We start from the raw sequence: 17,819 nt of genomic DNA, 5'->3' as shown, positions 1-17,819 counted from the left end.
GAGGCTGAGGGGAGACCTCATTGCTCTCTACAACTACCTGAAAGGAGGTTGTGGAGAGGAGGGAGCTGGGCTCTTCTCCCAAGTGACAGGGGACAGGACAAGAGGGAATGGCCTCAAGCTCTGCCAGGGGAGGGTCAGACTGGACATCAGGAAAAAATTCTTCACAGAGTCATCGGGCCCTGGCAGAGGCTGCGCAGGGAGGTGGTGGAGTCACCGTCCCTGGAGGTGTTTAAAAGATGGGTAGATGAGGTGCTCAGGGACATGGTTTAGTGGCAGATAGGAATGGTTGGACTCAATGATCCAAGAGGTCTTTTCCAACCTAGTGATTTTCTGATTCTAAGTTATACTATTGTGATTTACAGTGCTGCTTGCTCGGCTTCCCCAACACGAGCCACCAGGCTGGCTCTGAACCACGAGGCCACAAGCTGGGAATTTCCAGTTAAAAATTTTCCCAGCACATACAAACTGTCCAGCAGAAACATGGCCTCCAGAATCAATGAAAACCAGGCAAGTCCAAAGGCTTCAAGGATGCACATCATCAACACCAGCTGTGCTGAGATAGTAATGACCCATCTGAAAGGCAGCAGGGGGATCCAATGAGGAATGGGAAGATCCCAGACCCAAAAATCTCTACTGGCCCAAACCATGGTGTGAGGGGTGGGTAAATGGTCTGTAAGGGGGTAATTGCCTAAGGATTTCTTGGTTCGTGTTGGTCCAGGGAGAAAGTCTCTTTCCCTGGACCAAGTTGCTGTATCCCTCTGGTCAATTATTTTACAAAATCTGAAGCCTGAGAGCCTGCTTTGTGAAAGCTTGGATTTGACCTCAGGAGCTGGATGGCCAGATGGGAACGTAAGTGAATTGGGGATAGCATTATGAAACTTTGAGCAAAGTGACACAGGGGATCGGGTGTGCACATAAGATCCTTGGGCCATAAGCACACACATTTCTTTAGCTATAAGTGAATATAACCCAATTTCCTCCATATAGTAAGTAGTAGCAGAACCTTATCAGGGGAGGTTTAGATTGGATATGGGGAAAAATTTCTTTGCAGAAAGAGTGCTGAAGCCCTGGCAGAGGCTGCCCAGGGCAGTGGGGCAGTCTCCATCCCTGGAGGGGTTCAAAAAGTGTGACTGTGGCATTTGAGGACACGGTTTATTTGGCACGGTGGGGCCAACTGAATGGTTGGATGGTTGGACTGAATGAGCTTATAGGTCTTTTCCAACTTTAATGATTCTATGGTTCTATGATTCTACTCTATGATCATCAAACTGTATTAAGTTGCACTTTTATTTAAATACAAGTTTTACCTATGAAACTCACTTACAAAGCATAGTGACTTGTGCTGCTGGTCCCTCCCCTCTCCCATCGCCGGCCCCACCACCCACTCCCTCGCTGCCCTGGTGCTGAGCACAGCCGATGCCTCGCAGCATGATGACAACCTTCCTGGCAGCCCTGCAATGCTGCCAAAGCTGGCACGTGAGCAGATGAAGCTGGCAAAGCCATTTCTTTTTGGGATTTTTTTTTCATATTTTATAGTTTTAGGGAGGTGTGGTTGGAGCTCAGCTGGAGGAGACAGAAGCGGCGCTTTTATTTTGGGCTTTAGGAGTAGTCAACTGGACTGGCGCTCCTCAGATGGGTTTGAAACAAGAAATTAGATAAAACCCCTTGCTTTCCTTCAGAAACAGCGATCGCCCTTGTTTGCCTTGGTCTATTTATAAACTGTTTAGAAGGGCCAGGATAAACCAAGCAGGATGCGGTGTCCCTACAAGGGACATTACCCGGCCCACGGATAAACTGTTTGGGTTATTTAGGACCCAGTGTTCAAGCAGGGCTGCCTGTGAAGGTTGGAAGACTTTGCTAAGACTGAGATTGGGTCTTAGCTTGAGTCACTGGCTTGAGTCACTGAGCTGCTGGTTTTACACTGAGGGTGATGCTGTCTGCGTGTCTTGCTGATGCACTGGGTTTAGGATGCAGGAGGGTGCATGGTGGGTGGTGTGGAAGGACCCTGTGGAAGCGAGGGGCTGGAGCAGCAGCAGGAATTGAGGGCAGATCAGCACAAGGTGGTTGATAAAGGAAAAATATCCACTCAACGACTCAAGCCACAGCTAACACGGCTGTGGAGCCAGGGGCGGTTGCTAGGATCTGTTGGAGAGAGTCTAGAGGAGGCCATGAAGATGATCCATATGAGGACAGGATGAGAGAGTTAGGGTTGTTCATCCTGGAGAAGAGAAGGCTTTGGGGAGACCTTAGAGCAGCTTCCAGTGCTGAAAGGGGCTCCAGGAGAGCTGGGGAGGGGCTCTGGATCAGGGAATGCAGGGATGGGATGAGGGGGAACAGTTTTGAGCTGAAAAAGGGGAGATTGAGATGAGATCTTAGGGAGAAATGTTTTGCTGTGAGGGTGGGGAGGCCCTGGCCCAGGTTGCCCAGAGCAGTGGTGGCTGCCCCATCCCTGGAGGTGTTCAAGGCCAGGTTGGATGGGGCTTGGAGCCCCTGATCCAGTGGGAGATGTCCCTGCCCATGGCAGGGGGTGGGACTGGATGGGCTTTGAGGTCCCTTCTAGTCTAAACCATTCTGTGATTGTGTAAAAAGCAGCTCAATGCTTGGAGAAAGTACCTCCGGCTCCAGGAACGGTGCCGGCCAGGGGCTGCTGTCCCATCTGCTCGGGCAGCTCCACACTGCCCACTGTGGAAGGGGTTATGTTATGAGCTTTCATTCTCCCCTTTTTGAGGATGCAGTCAGAGCCTGTGGGGCTGCTCGGAGGTTTCTGTATCCTCTGCCCAGCACCATTTCCGCTTCTCCACTTGCAGTCAAATGGTGATTTGTAAATGATAGGATAGAATGTCAACTGCAGTGTGTTAAGAAAAAACAAGATTAACAGCTAAGATAACAATAATGACCCTTATCTTCTTGTCACCACTGAGATACAGCCACACCTTAAGGAGTCTGGGTGGGATTGATCTCATCCCCCCTGGATATGCAGTGAGGTTCCAGGAATGAAGTGTGCTTGTCATTTCAGGGAAAAATATGAAAACATTTCTGTGTATATAAAGTTCTCTGAAATCACTGGTCTGCAGAAGCACTCTGAGGACAAATCCTGAGTCTTCTCCAGTGCTGAATAACGTCTACCTGCCTTAATGATTAAATTAAACTATTAAGCCCAAGTTTCTTTGTTTCAGCAGGTTCTCACTTTCTGTTTCAAGACTCCCTGCCTCTCCAGGCTCTGCATCCAGGGGGTGTGTTTCTGACCTCTGCACCCATTTTCTCGGTGGCTCTAAGCCTGAGACCATCTCAGCCTTATTTAACTTTTTTTTTTTTTGGCCGTTTTCCTTCTTTTTTTTGCAGAGTTTGTCCAGTTGGGGTGAGTGCTGTGGGTCTGGGACCAGCACTGCCGGTGCTGGTCTAGTTGTGGGCTCCTGCACCCACCCAGAGGGACCTGTTGGCCCCAGGGATTCACTTGTCTCATCCAGGGGCAGTGGAGGGACTGTGAGCATTTGCAGCAGCTGTTGAGCAGCCCTGCATCTAAAATTATTCAATAAACTCAATGCCCAGCAGCAAAGCACAGTGTGTCCTGACCGCTGGAGATGCTTTTTGTGGGTACCAAACCCAGGGGCTGCCCATCACCTGTGGGTACCCAAACCAGTGGGTACTGGGCAGTGGCTGGTACCGAAATCTCGACTCAGAGGTTGTCATCTCCCCATCCCTGGGGTTTTAGTGTCCCTTTCGCCATGGGTTGTGCCCAGTGGTGGGAGAGGCTGTGTTTGCACAGGATTTGCATTCATGCTCTGCAGGAAGGGCCGTGGCACCCGTGGCCGCTCCTTGATCCCCGACCAGACGCTGTTTCCTCCTCGCGTGGGGCCTGGCTGGGGGGGACTTGGCCTCGGCACCAGCAGAGACACAGGGCTCCAGGGTGAGTGGGAGGACTGGGAATGGGGGGAGAGAGCGCTGACCCCAAGAAGAGCCCCCCTGCCCCTGCGTACAGCCCCATACCCTGCCCCATGGTGTGCGTGCAGCCCCTGGGGTCCTGCCCCACTGCACAGGCATGGCCCCCTCAGTGCACTGTCCCACACACACAGCCTCCTTTGCTCACCCACGATCCCTCCCGATGCAGTGCTTTCCCCCCCAGTTCTCCCATCGCACCACCCCGATGCCCTCACCTGCCCCCCCACCTCACAGCCTTCCCCATTGCACATGGCATCCCCCCATATCACAGCCCTCCTCCTATTGTAGCCCTCCCCATTGCACATGGGGTCCCCCCATATCACAGCCCTCCTCCTATTGTAGCCCTCCCCATTGCACGTGGGGTCCCCCATATCACAGCCCTCCTCATATTGTAGCCCTCCCCATTGCACGTGGGGTCCCCGCATATCACAGCCCTCCTCATATTGTAGCCCTCCCCACTGCATGTGAGGTCCCCCCATATCACAGCCCTCCTCCTATTGTAGCCCTCCCCATTGCACATGGGGTCCCTCCATATCACAGCCCTCCTCCTATTGTAGCCCTCCCCATTGCACGTGGGGTCCCCCATATCACAGCCCTCCTCATATTGTAGCCCTCCCCATTGCACGTGGGGTCCTCCCATATCACAGCCCTCCTCATATTGTAGCCCTCCCCATAGCAAGTAGGGTCCCCCCATATCACAGCCCTCCTCCTATTGTAGCCCTCCCCATTGCACGTGGGGTCCCCTCTGTGTCGCAGCCCTCTCATGTCACAGCCCTCCCCATTGCACATGAGGTCCCCACATCGCACAACCCCTCCATGCCACCCCCACCCCATTGCTTTGCCCCCCACAAGCAGCCTCCAAGTGCACTTCCCCAGTGCCTTCATGTGCCCCCTGTCCCCAGAATGTCCCCTCCCCTCAGCACCCAGCAGCACGGCAGGCTGCCCCCCCACTTTGGGATGCCAGAGATCCCCAAAGGCGTGCAAGGGGGACACACCGGGGCTGTAGCAGGGTGAGCAGCTGCACAAGGTGATATTTTGACCAGGAACAAGTTCACAGGCTATTTTCCATGATCCTGTCCCCCATGTCCCCACATGGGACACCTCTTGGTGCCAACAATGCCCCTGCCCCATCCTCCTGCTCCCCCCAGGTGTCCCTTGGTTGGTTTTCTTTGCAGCCACCCCAGACTGAGCTGATGATTTTGAAGACCGGTGGTGACGCTGTGACAGCATCCCCAGCTGCAAGCGCCAGCCCTGCATCACCCTGCATGCACTGCCACGTCACCCGTATGGGCACCACGCAGCCGTGCTTGCCCTCCCTGGCTCAGACATGAGCTGGTGGTGGCCACACTGGCCCACTCGGGTCCCTGTCCCCATGCACCATTGAGTTTTTCCAGCGTCAGGGGTGTCCCACGCAGGTCAGTCCTATGTCCCCACTGTAACCAGAAGCTTGTCACCCTCTTCTCCGGCTGTGGTCCCTGGTATCTCCCTCTGTCCCCACACCTTTGAAGGCTTGAAAAACCCCATTGCATCAGCAGGGTGAACATCACTCACAGGCGTGCTTCGAGCCCTGCTCCCACCCTCCCTTGGTTTCCTGCTGTGCTTCGGAGGCTTCCTGCCCCTTCGGCACCCCAAGAGTGCTGGGGACACTCACACTCCTTCCCAGTTAATGCAACACTTTCTGCTGGGTTGTTGGGGCTGGGTAACAGCGTTCGCGGGGTGGTTGAGAGCTTCTTTCTCCTCTCATTGCTTCCTTTCATCTTTTTGGTGGGATATTGCTTTTATTTTTTTTTCCATTATGTTCAGCTGTGCTGTTTGGGGGCAGCTCTTGCCGTGCAAATAACAATGAATTAGCCAGAAAAACATGTCTTTCCATGGTTGTTCCCAAAATGCTTGCTTGGGGCTCCTTTGGAGGGGACCCTCCTGCTCACGGTCAGTCTGGTGGGGGTTCCTAACCCGGAGAGCGGCTTCCAGCTGCTCCATGCTCCTGGTCGTCCTCCGGCTGAGCTCCTGTGCCTTCGTGACACAGAAATCCCCACACTTGCAAGGATTTGTTAGGCAAATTCCAGCCCTGGCCATTGTGGAGGCATGGCTCGGCCCCCGGCTTTGTGGGCACAGGCTGGGGGACCCTGCTCAGATCTCTTCAGGGAGACAGGGGGACCTTCATGTGCTTCCCAGCCAGGGTGGGATCTGTGCTGTGATGCTCCAAAACACCCCAAAATGTGTTTTGTTGCTCCTATTTTTCTGGTCCTAGACAGCTGCTTTTGTAGGGAATGGGTTCCGGCTGGGGTTTTATCCAAAAACAGGAGCTTGGCCAGCAAGAGGTCGCTTTGGGCTGCTCTGGCTTTGCCAAATGGGCTTATTTTCCAGGGAAAAGCCTTGGGCAGGTTGTGCAAGCAGAGATCAGAGGCAGAGGGGGCAAATTTGATAGGGCTAAAGGAAAGTTAAGCTGTAGGTGGAGGTGAGAAGGAACTGTGGTGAAGAGTATTGGCAATGCCAGCTACGGAAAACCCCTCATTGCTTCCTTCCTCTCTCTCTGAAAGCAGCTGCTGGGAGAAGCATTTTTTCCCTGGGGAGTTTTTGTGCGGTAAAGGGCTCGGGGTGCCCACACCACCTCTCCCCGAGGCTGGTCCCTCACGGCCACACAGCCTGGCCTGGCTGTTCCCACACCCCATCCCTCTGCAGCTGGGCTGGGGGCTGCAAAAGGGCCAAAAGCTTCAGTTGGGGATGTGAGCAGCGGAGCAGGAGCCCAGGGGCAGACAAATTGGCTTCTCTGGAATTGCTGGTTTTTTTTCCCAACTCACTATTTTTTCCCACGTTCTATTTTCGCTCTGTTTTTCCTGCTCATCCCTGAGCTGCACCGGTGCTGGCTCAGCCCTGATAACCTCCCTTCACAGCTTCATCATTTTGACCCTTCCTGGGGACAGGCCCTGAGCTAATAAAACCCAGAGGGTGGGGACGTTTTGCCCAAACTCAGGGCTTTTGAGGCCATGTGGGTGATGAGCTCATCCCACCGCTCCGTGTCCATCCCACCACAGCCGCCTGGTATTCGTGTTTCTTCACACGATGCCACTGTGACGGCAGCAGCCGAGGAGGGCTTTGAGCAAGAGGGGGGAGACAAAACCGGCCAGCGGTGGCCGTCCAGCGCATTGGAGAAGGAAGTGCTGCCGTGGGCCACTCCTCCTCGCCATTTCCTCTCTGCGGTTGGGTTTTTATACAGACGAGAGAGAAGGAAGCAGAGGAGCAGCAGGGTCTGTCTGAGACTGGAGTCTGGACTCGTTGGCTGAAAGGAAGCATCAGCAGCTGGTCCGGAGGGAGATACTGTGGGTAACTGCGCTCGTCCGGCTTCCCCATCCTACAGTGGGTCACTGGGGCACCCCTCAGCTTTGGCCGCTTCGAACTCCATCCCTGTCACTGTCCTCAATGGCCCCTTTCTGCCAAAACCCATCCCGGTTTTATGGGGACCCTCCTGCTTCCGCTGGTTTGGGATGCTCTGGGCTCTTCCTCTCCACTTGCTGCCTTTCCTGTCAGTCTTAGTCTTTGGGGCTCAGCTGGGAGTGGGGCCGGTGGGTTTTGGTGGCCAACAGACTGTCGGGGTGGCCCAGGTGGGTTTTGCATCACCCTTGCACTGTGTTTTCAGGGAGGGTGAACACCTGCATGCTCCAACCTCGAGCTGTGAAGCAAACCAGCTTTCTCAGTTGGTTTCCAAGTGGTGCCCCCAGGAGCTGTGACTCGGGGTGCTGGGGCCGTGCCCTGCGCTGGGACCATGCCGGCCTCTGACGCTCTTTGATCTGCATCCTCCCTACTGGAAGGGGCTGTTTTGCTCTACTTTTCCCCCAGGAAATGCTCAGTTTTGGACAGAAGGGTTGGCTTTCAGTGGCAGGATCAGCCTTTGGGGTTTTCCAGCCAGTCCCTTTTTCCCAGCAGCTTTGCTAACTCAAAAGGCCTGAGTTTGGGGTGCAGTTCCCTCCTCTCCAATGATGTTCTTGGGATTCAGTGCTTTAGCTGGAGATGTGTTTCTCTGCCTGGCAGACATCTCCTGCAAACTGGACATTTCCCACCCTCAAATGCCATCGGCTGGTGGCTGCCCTGTCCCACTCCCTCCAGGCTGCCTCCATCTGCCCACGCAGGCTCCTTTGTTGTGGAAACCTTGCTTTGGCAGGAGCAGGGTGACACACGAATGCAAATGTTAGGCGGGAAAAGCTACAGGAGGAAAGTTGGGGGTTTCTCCGGAGCTTTTCCAAGCGCAAGTCTCCCCGCGATACAGCTGGACTCAGACAGAGCAGTGACTAATGGTGTTTACACAAGCACTTCTGATGCTGTGGACCTAGTGGCCGCGTTCTTTTTTCCTATCGTTTTCATCTAACATCTAATTACATTGCTGAAAGCATAGTTCTACAGGCTGGCAGAGCCGCCGGCTGGCACAGCTGCCCACCCTGGCCCAGATCCGGTGCGGAGCAAGCAGGGGCTGCTCTTACAAAATGCAAGTCCTATGTAAATTGCAGCAGGTATTAGGAACTGAGTCATGGTATTCATGGACGATTGTCTGCGTGACTGGACAGATTTCTTGCTGAGGATGGGATTTGGACCTTCCACCCTGCTTTCCTTGGCTCCTCTGGAGGGTTGGGCATCACATGCCGGTGGGTCGGATGTGCTGTTTGGACTCTTGGGAAAGAGGTTCAAGAGCATCTCCGAACTAATGAGCGCTCAGTCCTTGCCCTTTTCCATGGGTCTCATGGGGCCCTCGAGCAACCTGTGCAGACACAGCAGTGGTGGGAGAGCTGGTTTGAGTGCTGAGGAGCTGAATCTCTTCGTGCTTCCGCTGGGGCAATGGGCAGGGGCAGCGTGAGGCGGCAGCTTGCTGTGTGTGGCAGCATCTGCAGGGAAGCATTTGGGATGTCGTCTTCTGCACTGCCAGCATCCATATGCTCCCTAAACCTTTTCCTACAACCTCCTACAGCTCCCTCTACCCCTTCTACACCTGTGGGCTTGGGGCTGAGCAAGCTTCTCCGGTCTGGGAGTCCCCACTCGCTGGGACCATGGCTTGTGTTGGTCTGCACCACAGGGGCTGCTGCCCAGCAGCTTTGGGGACCTGCAGGCACTGCGTGAGCACAGTAAACCCTGTAAAATAGAGAGAAGCACGGGTGTGACTCTGGGGTGGGCTGAGGACAGCCCCGAGGTTCGATGACATCCCCGGTGGTGGCGTGCAGGTAGCTGTGGTCTCCAACCCTCCTGTCCAGACGCCTCTCTGCCTGTTAACAAGAATCTTGTCCGTCTAGTTTAGCTCTGGGCATGGCCGAATCCTGCACACAGTCAGCAATTAGCACTCGGAGCTGATTGCTGCACAGCAATAGCTCGTCCAGTCATTAGCACTGGGGCAGGCGCTCGCCCCAGCTTTGTTCCCACAATGATCCGGCCACTGGCACATGGTACAGAAGTCAACATGTTCCTGGGGCACAGGCTTTGCTCGGTGTGTCCTGGTGTTTTAGAGGAGCTGGGAAGGAAGCTGGGCAAAGCGAGGAAGTGGCTGTGAGCGTTTCCCAGCACCTGCAACTCCCTGCAGCGCTTCCCCATGGCTCATTCCATGCCGGAGGGCAGCCGCCTGCGTCAGCGCCATGGTGAGGAAGTAAAACCTTTGCCAGAGCGTGACATTTTGCAGGTTAGTGACTTCCTGCCACGCTGAAGCCAGTTAATAACAAACCTTTTGGGGACCTCCTCCTCCCCGGAGACGTGCTTTTGGCCAGACCCAGTGTTGATCTTTCTGGGTGGCTGATGAAAGCGGCTTTCCTTGCCCAGCCCATGCTGCCTTCCTGCTCTTGGGGTTGGCAATGTCACCACAGCCAACTGTCCCCTTGCGTCAGTGCTGCTGTGGTCTGAAGGCAGTGGGGAAATGCCCTCCCACCGTGACACAGCTCCTGCCACCATTGCCTTCGCGTGGGCAGGGACGGAGCCATCCCTGGAGCTGTAGCACTTGGAGGTGGTCGTGCTGTTCTTCGTGGCTACATCTATGCCTGGAGATCTGTTTTCTCCCAAAGACATCCTTGCTGGATCTGTGACTCTTGTCATCGTGTCCTACTGCTGGTGCTCATCCTCTCCTCTTCCTCGCCGACCGAGGTTTGTCCATGCGATCTTTACGTACATGATTTTTCCTAGGGATACATGTGACCTTGTGCTCTCCTGTGTGGCTCTGGGGTCTCGTGTGGGAAGGACCCAGCGGCTGCTGCGGCTCCAGGGGTGCAAGTGTGTGAGAACATGGGGCGGGGAAGGGCAGTTGACACAAGAAGTAGTTACTATTACAAAATGTGGAATATTTTGATTTAAGCTAAAGTAAAATTGAGCTTTGTCTAAGCAACTGGGTTTTTTTTTGAAAGTTAGACTATCCCTCTGATAGCAGGTTTTCTTTCTCTGATAGCGTGTTTTCCTTTAGACAGTGTTTTCCTAGACAGTGTTTATTCTTTGAAGATGAGAACATCTAGTGTGAGTTATGATCTATGCTGAACAGATGTCTCTTCTTCTGTAATTGCCCCTCTTTGTAGTTTCTGCCTATTTTAAAGGGGAGGTCAGCAGAGAGCTGAAGCCAGCTCCAAATTAGCAAGAGTTTTGACTGTTGCAGAGTTTCATAATGACATTAAAATTATACCTTGGAAAGTAATAGAATATGCATGATATTTCTGGGAAAATTTATACATATGCATGTAAGTGGGAAATGTATTTTGTAACCAGTCTCGTTGCACATGATTGGTGGTGATCACTTCCTCACATTGCCCAGGCTTGATAAAGGATACTTGCCTTCTAAATCTCCAATCCAAGTCTTAGAATCATAGAATCACCAGGTTGGAAAAGACCTCTTGGATCATCAAGTCCAACCATTTCTATCTGCCACTAAACCATGTCTATGAGCATCTCATCTACCTGTCTTTTTAAACACCTCCAGGGATGGTGATGACACCCCCTCCTTGGGCAGCCTCTGCCAGGGCCCGATGACCCTTTCTGTGAAATATTTTTTTCTAATATCTAGTCTGACCCTCCCCTGGCACAGCTTGAGGCCATTCCCCCTTGTCCTATCCCCTGTCACTTGGGAGAAGAGCCCAGCACCCTCCTCTCCACAACCTCCTTTCAAGTAGTTGTAGAGAGCAATGAGGTTTCCCCTCAGCCTCCTCTTCTCAAGGCTAAACAAATAAACCAAGAAAGTTTATTTGCTAGCATTCTTGGTATCTCTGTGGGAGTAGGAGGTCCGTAGTGCCACGGGGCAGCCCCACTCCTCTCCCAAGGGCCATGTGCTGCTGGCAGGCTCAGTCACAACCACATCGGTTCTCTGCAACCTGTCTGAGCTCCCAGGGACAGCCTGGGGAGCCATGTGCCGAGGGCTGAACGCTGCCTGGATGCTGCCCTGGCCTCTTCTTCCTGCTTACAGTGGCTGGAGCTGCCTACCCGTGGTAAAGCCAGGAAAAATCCCCCTTCCAGGGGAGATGCCATGCCATCACAGCCTGTACGGTGCAATCATTTCCAGAGAAAGTTACTCCCGTGTGCACTTTCACACCCCGAAAAGTCCCTGCAGGTGCACAAGCGGTGTCTATGGGGGTGTACGTGAGTGTGTGCCTGTGCCGGAGCTGAGGTGTGGTTTGGTGTCTGGCTTATACTTAGCAGATGTAAGGAAACAGGACTGGGCAGCTCTGGCTCGACGCACAGGTCTGTCTGCCTGGTGTCCTGCCGCTTGCTCATAGCAGCATTTAGTAGAGCCCTCAGCTTTAGCTGCAGCCAGCTCCAAGCTTTCCTCCCCCATGTGAAGGCAGGGTTGGTTTTGTGATATGCATCAATTTGCATTTATTTACACTGAATTTCATCTGTAGTTTTGTGTGTCTGGAGTATGTTCCAGAGAGTTGGGTTAGGTCGCAAAGTCTCTCTCAGCTACCTTGCTTTTGCTGATTGCCACAGGTAACTGTTCTGCCTGTTAGAAAGTGGGATGTCCGTTTAATTTGGCTGATTTGTCACTTCCTGATCTTACAAAGGTTTTACATTTTACATTGTTCTTTTCTTTTTAAGAAAGAAGATGATGTGAAGGGGCTGTAAGAACCAGACGAGATGGATGGAGATCTACCCAGTGCTGAGGTGGATGGAGAAGCATCCTCTGCCACGGAGGATGTGGGAGGAGAGATGCCTTGCGTGGTGAGCCCTGAAGATGTTTCCTGTGTGGAGAGCCCTGCAGAAGGAGAGATGCCCCATGCTGAACCCAACACAAAAGAGGAGGAGCCTTGTGCTGAGAGCAGTGTGGAAGGAGAACTGCCCAGCACTGACAGCAGTGGGGAAGGGGAAGTGCCCTGCGCCGAGAGTGATGCAAAAGGAGAGGCATCTTGCTATGAGAGTGATGGGGAAGAAGTACCCGATACTGAGATCCCTGCTGCTTCGAAGAAAATGTCTTCTATTTCTTCTCCCTTGCGGGCAGTCATCCGCCTGCGCCGACAGTACTGGCTGCACAAGAAAAGCCGTCTGCATTTAGAGCTCCCTCGAGAAAAATCTTCAGAGCTTGTCCATACGAGGCTGCTTCAAAGGCAGCTTTCCTTGAACCGAACTAGCCTGTATGGCCCTTCCATGTCCTTCTTTAATCAGTCCAGCTTTGAAACTTCCCGATACTTCACCTTTGACACATCTGTGGAGCAATGTGCTATGAAAAAATGCAAGCGGAAAAAGAATCGAAGGAAATCTAGGATAGTCTTGTATCCAGATAAAACAAAAAGATACCTTCCAGCAGAGGAGAAGAGCAAGGCAAAACGCTGCCTCCTCTTGCTCATTGTCATTATCTTCTTCCAGATTCTAAATGCTATAGAGAACCTGGATGATAACCTCCAAAAATATGACCTAGACGGGTTGGAGAAAACAATGCACCGGGAAGTATTTGGGCAGAAGGTTGCGGTGGAAAGTATTATGGAATTACTGAAAGACTATTTGGCTACCCACATACACAACAAGCCTCTAGTAATCTCTTTAACTGGCCCGCCGGGAGTTGGGAAGAGTCATGTTGGCTGGCTGCTGGCCAAACATTTTCGTTCCATCATGGACAATGACTTTGTGCTTCAGTACTTTGTTATGCATCACTGCCCCAGTGGGGTGGCTCCTCTTACTTGCGAAATAGATTTGTCTAAGAAGATTTCTGACATGGTTACAAGAGCTGAAATAGAAGAGAAGATACCATTGTTTATCCTGGATGAGGTTGAACTCATGTCTCCAGTCCTGCTGGATACTCTCAGCCGATTCTTTGAGCCCAATCAAACCAATGAGTTCCTCAATGCCATCTATATTTTAATAAGCAATATAGGAGGTAGTGAAATAACGAAGTTCGTTATCCAGAATGCATCCACTGAGCTTCTGCATCAGCAAAGGGGACTTGAAGAACTGCTGAGCATCGTCCAGCCCATACTGATCGATGCCCACCCTCTCTGGAAATCTGCAGACATCATCCCATTCGTTCTTCTGGAGAAAAGTCATGTGATAAACTGCTTCCTAGAGGAGATGAGGAGGGAAGGGCTGTATCCCGACCAGAAACATATTGAAAATTTAGCCAGTCAGCTCAGTTACTACACTACAGGGGACAAACAGTACTCAAGGATGGGCTGCAAGCAGGTTGTGGCCAAAGTCAACCTGCTGTAGTGATCTACTGAAGAGGCCAAGTCCTGCTTTCAGGATTTTCTCACTTCTGGGCCTATGGAGGAGTACATTACAGCAAGCTGTGGTCACAGTGTCCTCTCTCAGGCCTCCACTGGTTGAGGCAGAGTGATGACAGCCTGAGTTCTTCTGCAATGTGGTCTCCGTTCTCCTCTGGATGCTTCATTTATTCCTCACGTTCTGTGAATGAGGCATGGGCAATGAAGCCTAAGCAACCTCCCATTAATGGTGAGATGCTTTGTTCCTCGTATGCTCGTTTGGAATAAGTTGTCATTAAAGAGTTGTGAGATGGAACAGACGCTGTGGGATATAAACAGGAGGAGGAAATAGTTTAACTGGTTACTGTCCCTGCAGTACACATAGCCATGTCTCACTCCCTCTCCAGGCTCACAGTCTTCAGCTCTTTGCTTTTCCTGGTCCTGCTGGTGATGTGCAGAGCAGAGGCCGTGCTGGACGCCTGGGAAAGCTGAGAAAATTTCTGGCTCTCATCCCCAAAAGCGTGGGCAGTCAGAGCTCCACTTTCTCCAGCTCCTACATGACCATGTGCTCCAGAGACTCCTTTTTGGACCTGTTCCTGAGCTGTTGCTCTTCTGAGCTCATACCTGAGCTCACCTTTGGCACCTCCAGCAAGATTTCTGCCCTCCAAGTCTGTTCGGACTCGCCTTGAAGGCTGCTTGGCTGTGCCAGTCTGTGGAGCAATCACTGCTGGATTGTTTCAGGTCAGGGGGAGGCAACTCATCCTGAGAGCTCTTCTGCTCTTTTCCTTCTGGGTACACTTCACCACGCTCATTATCTAGAAAGCCCAAAATAGCAACTGACATATATTAAGCAACACACACTGGAAAAGACAATTTAGGCTGTCTGGGCTGCCTGCAGTGGAGATCCTGGGCTTGTTCGCAGTCCTGTGAGGCCAAGAAGAGGTTCTTTGACATTGAGACCTGAAGCACCTCATGGAAAACACATCCTTGTTTTGCACAGGCAAACAGAGCAGGCATTTGTGACATTGCTCTTTCAGGTTTTGGTTTTGTGCCTAAACCCCTTCTACAATTTGCTGTGAATTACCATATCCATAATCCCATGGATGTTTGCACTGGCCAAATTGCCTCTTTCTAATTGTTGGTCTCCAAAGACTTCCATCACAAACTCCTGTTTTCAGAGCTATTGTCAGGAATAAATCCAGACTATCCTGAATAAAATCACTCAAAGTACATTTCCTTTATCTGACTGAAATGTGGTTTTCTTCCCAAATGTCTCTTCTGGACTGATAAGGCTGTCGTGCCTTTGCTTCCCAGTGACTTGGATTCGGAGCAACGGCTTCAGCTTTGCTGTGTGGTTTTTGCAGACCACCTCGATGCAGTGTGTGTGCAGCTCCTCAGGGTACGCTCAGAGTGAATCAGAGCCAAAACCCACACAGTGCAGCAGTGCCAAAAGCTGTGTGCACAGCTCCTCCATCCCCAGAGCCGCGCAGGGGGGACTGAGCTGGAGACTGGGGAAGTGTAACCTTGGCTGAGACGGTGCTGGGATGGAAAGCCTGTCCATGGTTTCTCCTCTTGAGATTATCCAGAGGAGAGGCCTTTTCCTCCTGCAAACAATCTGGGCAGAGAGCAGGAAGGGCTGCTTGCATGGCTTAGAAGGGCTCTGAAAGGAACTAAGCCATCTTCTAGATGCAAGTGTCCACAGAAAGCAACGTGTATGAGCTGATTTCCACAGCTTAGTGAGACTTTGCCACCAGGACAGATAGTATTTTTTTTATCCTGGATAAGAAACAAGCAACCTGGGGACAAGGATTCTCCTCCTCATCCAGCTGGGAGAGGGGACAGAGTTTTTTTGGGGGTTTCTTCTGTTGAGGTCTGCTATTTCTGGGAGAGGAGCTCAAAGCCCAAGACTAGGACGGAGATGGTAAGTGTCGCCCATACTGCGTGGATTTGGGTGCTGGAAATGCCAGCGGTCTCTGTAGGGCTAGGCTGCAGTGGTGCTGCTGAAGAGGCACCCATGGATGATGGGTTGCAGATGGCTTCTGTTATGGCATCAGGTCAGGCAACAGCGCAGATGGCAATGATGCCTTCACAAGGCAGGGTGTTGGGCTTCCAAGGGCTGTAGGTATCGTGGGGATGCCTGAGATGTTTTGGTGAGGATTTAGGCTTGTCTTTGGATGTCTGCACTTGCAGCCCACCCACAGGGTGTTTAATTGTGCTGGAGGCTCCTGGGTGTCTCTGAATAAACCATCACCCTGTACGAGAGGGGAGGGTGACTCGTGAGTGGAGCTGAGTGTCTGCAGAGCTTGTTTTCATCCTGCTGAGATTTCCCCAGCCCTAAACTAGGAGTCCCAACCCTGCTCTGAGATGCCTGAGTTTTGCTGAGGCACCAGCATTTGTATCCCCCACAAACTGTGCACTGGGCGGCTCTGGGCTCGTCCTGAGCAACTCGGCAACCTTGGGCTCATCAGAAGAATTCCTCATGCCTCCACATGAGGAGATTGGGGATATCTCCCTTTGTCTTGCCTCTCTCTCTACTTCACCCCACTTCTACACATCAGCTTCGTCCCAAGGCAAAGATGTCCCAACTATTTTGCAAAAGGATGGATGCACAGGTTCCTTGTGCTCCTTGAAGACCTGCTGAGGTCTTTGCCTCCTACAAAGTTCCTCTCAGTGCTAAGACGTGGGGCTCAACTTTCTGCTGCATGAAGACTGCCTCACCTCAGGGCCAGTGCCAGAGAGGACCATCTGGCCAGTACTGCACAGCTGCCAGCCCTCCCTACACCCCCAGCCCTCGTGGCAGCTCCTGCCTCTGGAGGCCCTTCATCAAAAAGCACAGGAACTTCCAGGCCATGGAAAGGACTTTCCTTGCTAGAAGATAAGGTTACCTGGCCAGGCTGTTCCCCGTCCCAGCTTGCCCTAGGACTTGAATCCCAACTCAAATGGCTCTTCAGGTTGTCCTCAGCCCCAGTTGCCCTCATTCTCCCCCAGCTTAGACATCTGTCCATGCTGTTCCTGATCCCCATGCTGCCCCGGGATCCTCTGCAGAGCTGCCAGCCCTGCCAGGCACTTTCAAGGCAACCAAGCTGGCACGTGGGTGACATGCAGTGCTGAGCATCAGGAACCCAGTGGCTTAGTGCAAAGGAAGCTCGTCCAAGGGAAAGAAAGAGCTAAGGAGACTCAAACCGTAGTCTTCCCTAATGGCTGTGCCAGAACTGCTGAGCTTCTCCAACTCCGCTTGGCACAGGAGCACTCTCATGCTTCCTCAAAGCAGAAGAACATCTCCAAGGAGTTGGTTATCACCATAGCTGCTCCCACACATACCTGGCCAAGCCCACACCTCGGCACACCCACTGAAAGGCTGAGGTGATGAGCCAGGCTTGAGAAGCAAACAGCTCCTCCTGCAGCATGTTTGAGGCTGGAATTTGGGAACCAAAGCACAAAGAGCATGGTGGCTTGTCCTTGGTCCCAGTCTGTTTCTTGGAAGCTTAGACACTCATCGTGTGGGACACAAAGCTCTCTCTTGTCCTCAACAGATATCAGCTGAAATGGCAGATGTGTGGTAATGTGCTTTCATCATAGACTTTGCCCTCCTTAGCCTGATATGGATTTCTTTATCCAATTGCCTTTTCCAAGGAAAAAGCTGGTTGAGCTGAAGAGATGGAATTAAAGCTGAAGGAAGAAGATACCCCCTCCTATGGGGCAGTTGAATTGCTGGTTCCGCTCTTCCCCTGCATAGCTGAGCTGTGAATCGGGCACCTGAACAGTGTTTGCAGACAGGTGCAAACTGAGGTGCCACTTGCAGGGGGTGCAAGGGTTACAGTAAGAAGGACATTGAGTTGCTGGAGCATGTACAGAGGAGGGCAATAAAACTGGTGAAGGGTCTGGAGAACAAATCTTATGAGGAGCAGCTGAGGGAACCGGGATTGTTTAGTCTGGAGAAGAGGAGGCTGAGGGGAGACCTCATAGCTCTCTGCAGCTCCCTGAAAGGAGATTGTGGCAACGTGGGTGCTGGTCTCTTTTCCTAATTAACAAGTGATAGGACAAGAGGAAATGGCCTCAAGTTGTGCCAGAGGGGGATTTAGATTGGATATTAGGAAAAAATTCTTTACAGAAACAGTGGTGAAGCACTGGAAGAGGCTGCCCAGGGCAGTGGTGGAGTCTCCATCCCTGTGGGGATTCAAAAAAGTGTGTAGATGTGGTACTGCCAGGCATGGTTTAGCAGGCACGGTGGGGTTGGGCTGATGG

At 52.3% G+C, this 17,819-nt stretch overlaps 1 protein-coding gene across 5 annotated transcripts; it reads left to right on the top strand.

Annotated features, from left to right (window-relative positions):
- The first annotated feature begins 5,226 nt into the window (after positions 1 to 5,226).
- On the top strand, positions 5,227 to 14,795 carry TOR4A (torsin family 4 member A). Of its 5 annotated transcripts, none has more exons than XM_054083980.1 (3): positions 5,338 to 5,354; positions 7,157 to 7,259; positions 11,980 to 14,795. In XM_054083980.1, the coding sequence occupies exon 3, from the start codon at positions 12,019 to 12,021 to the stop codon at positions 13,579 to 13,581; it is 1,563 nt and encodes a 520-aa protein (XP_053939955.1). In that variant the 5' UTR covers positions 5,338 to 5,354; positions 7,157 to 7,259; positions 11,980 to 12,018; the 3' UTR covers positions 13,582 to 14,795. The 5 variants fall into 5 exon arrangements, with proteins under 5 accessions (XP_053939958.1, XP_053939955.1, XP_053939959.1 ...); XM_054083981.1 differs by lacking the exon at positions 5,338 to 5,354 and adding an exon at positions 9,849 to 10,050 and having other exon boundaries at positions 7,023 to 7,259; XM_054083983.1 differs by lacking the exon at positions 7,157 to 7,259 and having other exon boundaries at positions 5,227 to 5,354.
- The last annotated feature ends 3,024 nt before the right edge of the window (positions 14,796 to 17,819 follow it).

The sequence above is a fragment of the Cuculus canorus genome, chromosome 19, assembly GCF_017976375.1.
Source record: "Cuculus canorus isolate bCucCan1 chromosome 19, bCucCan1.pri, whole genome shotgun sequence".
NCBI lineage: Eukaryota > Metazoa > Chordata > Aves > Cuculiformes > Cuculidae > Cuculus > Cuculus canorus.
The sequence above is the reverse complement of the archived record's forward strand: the minus strand, read 5'-3'. Positions and strand labels throughout refer to the sequence as shown.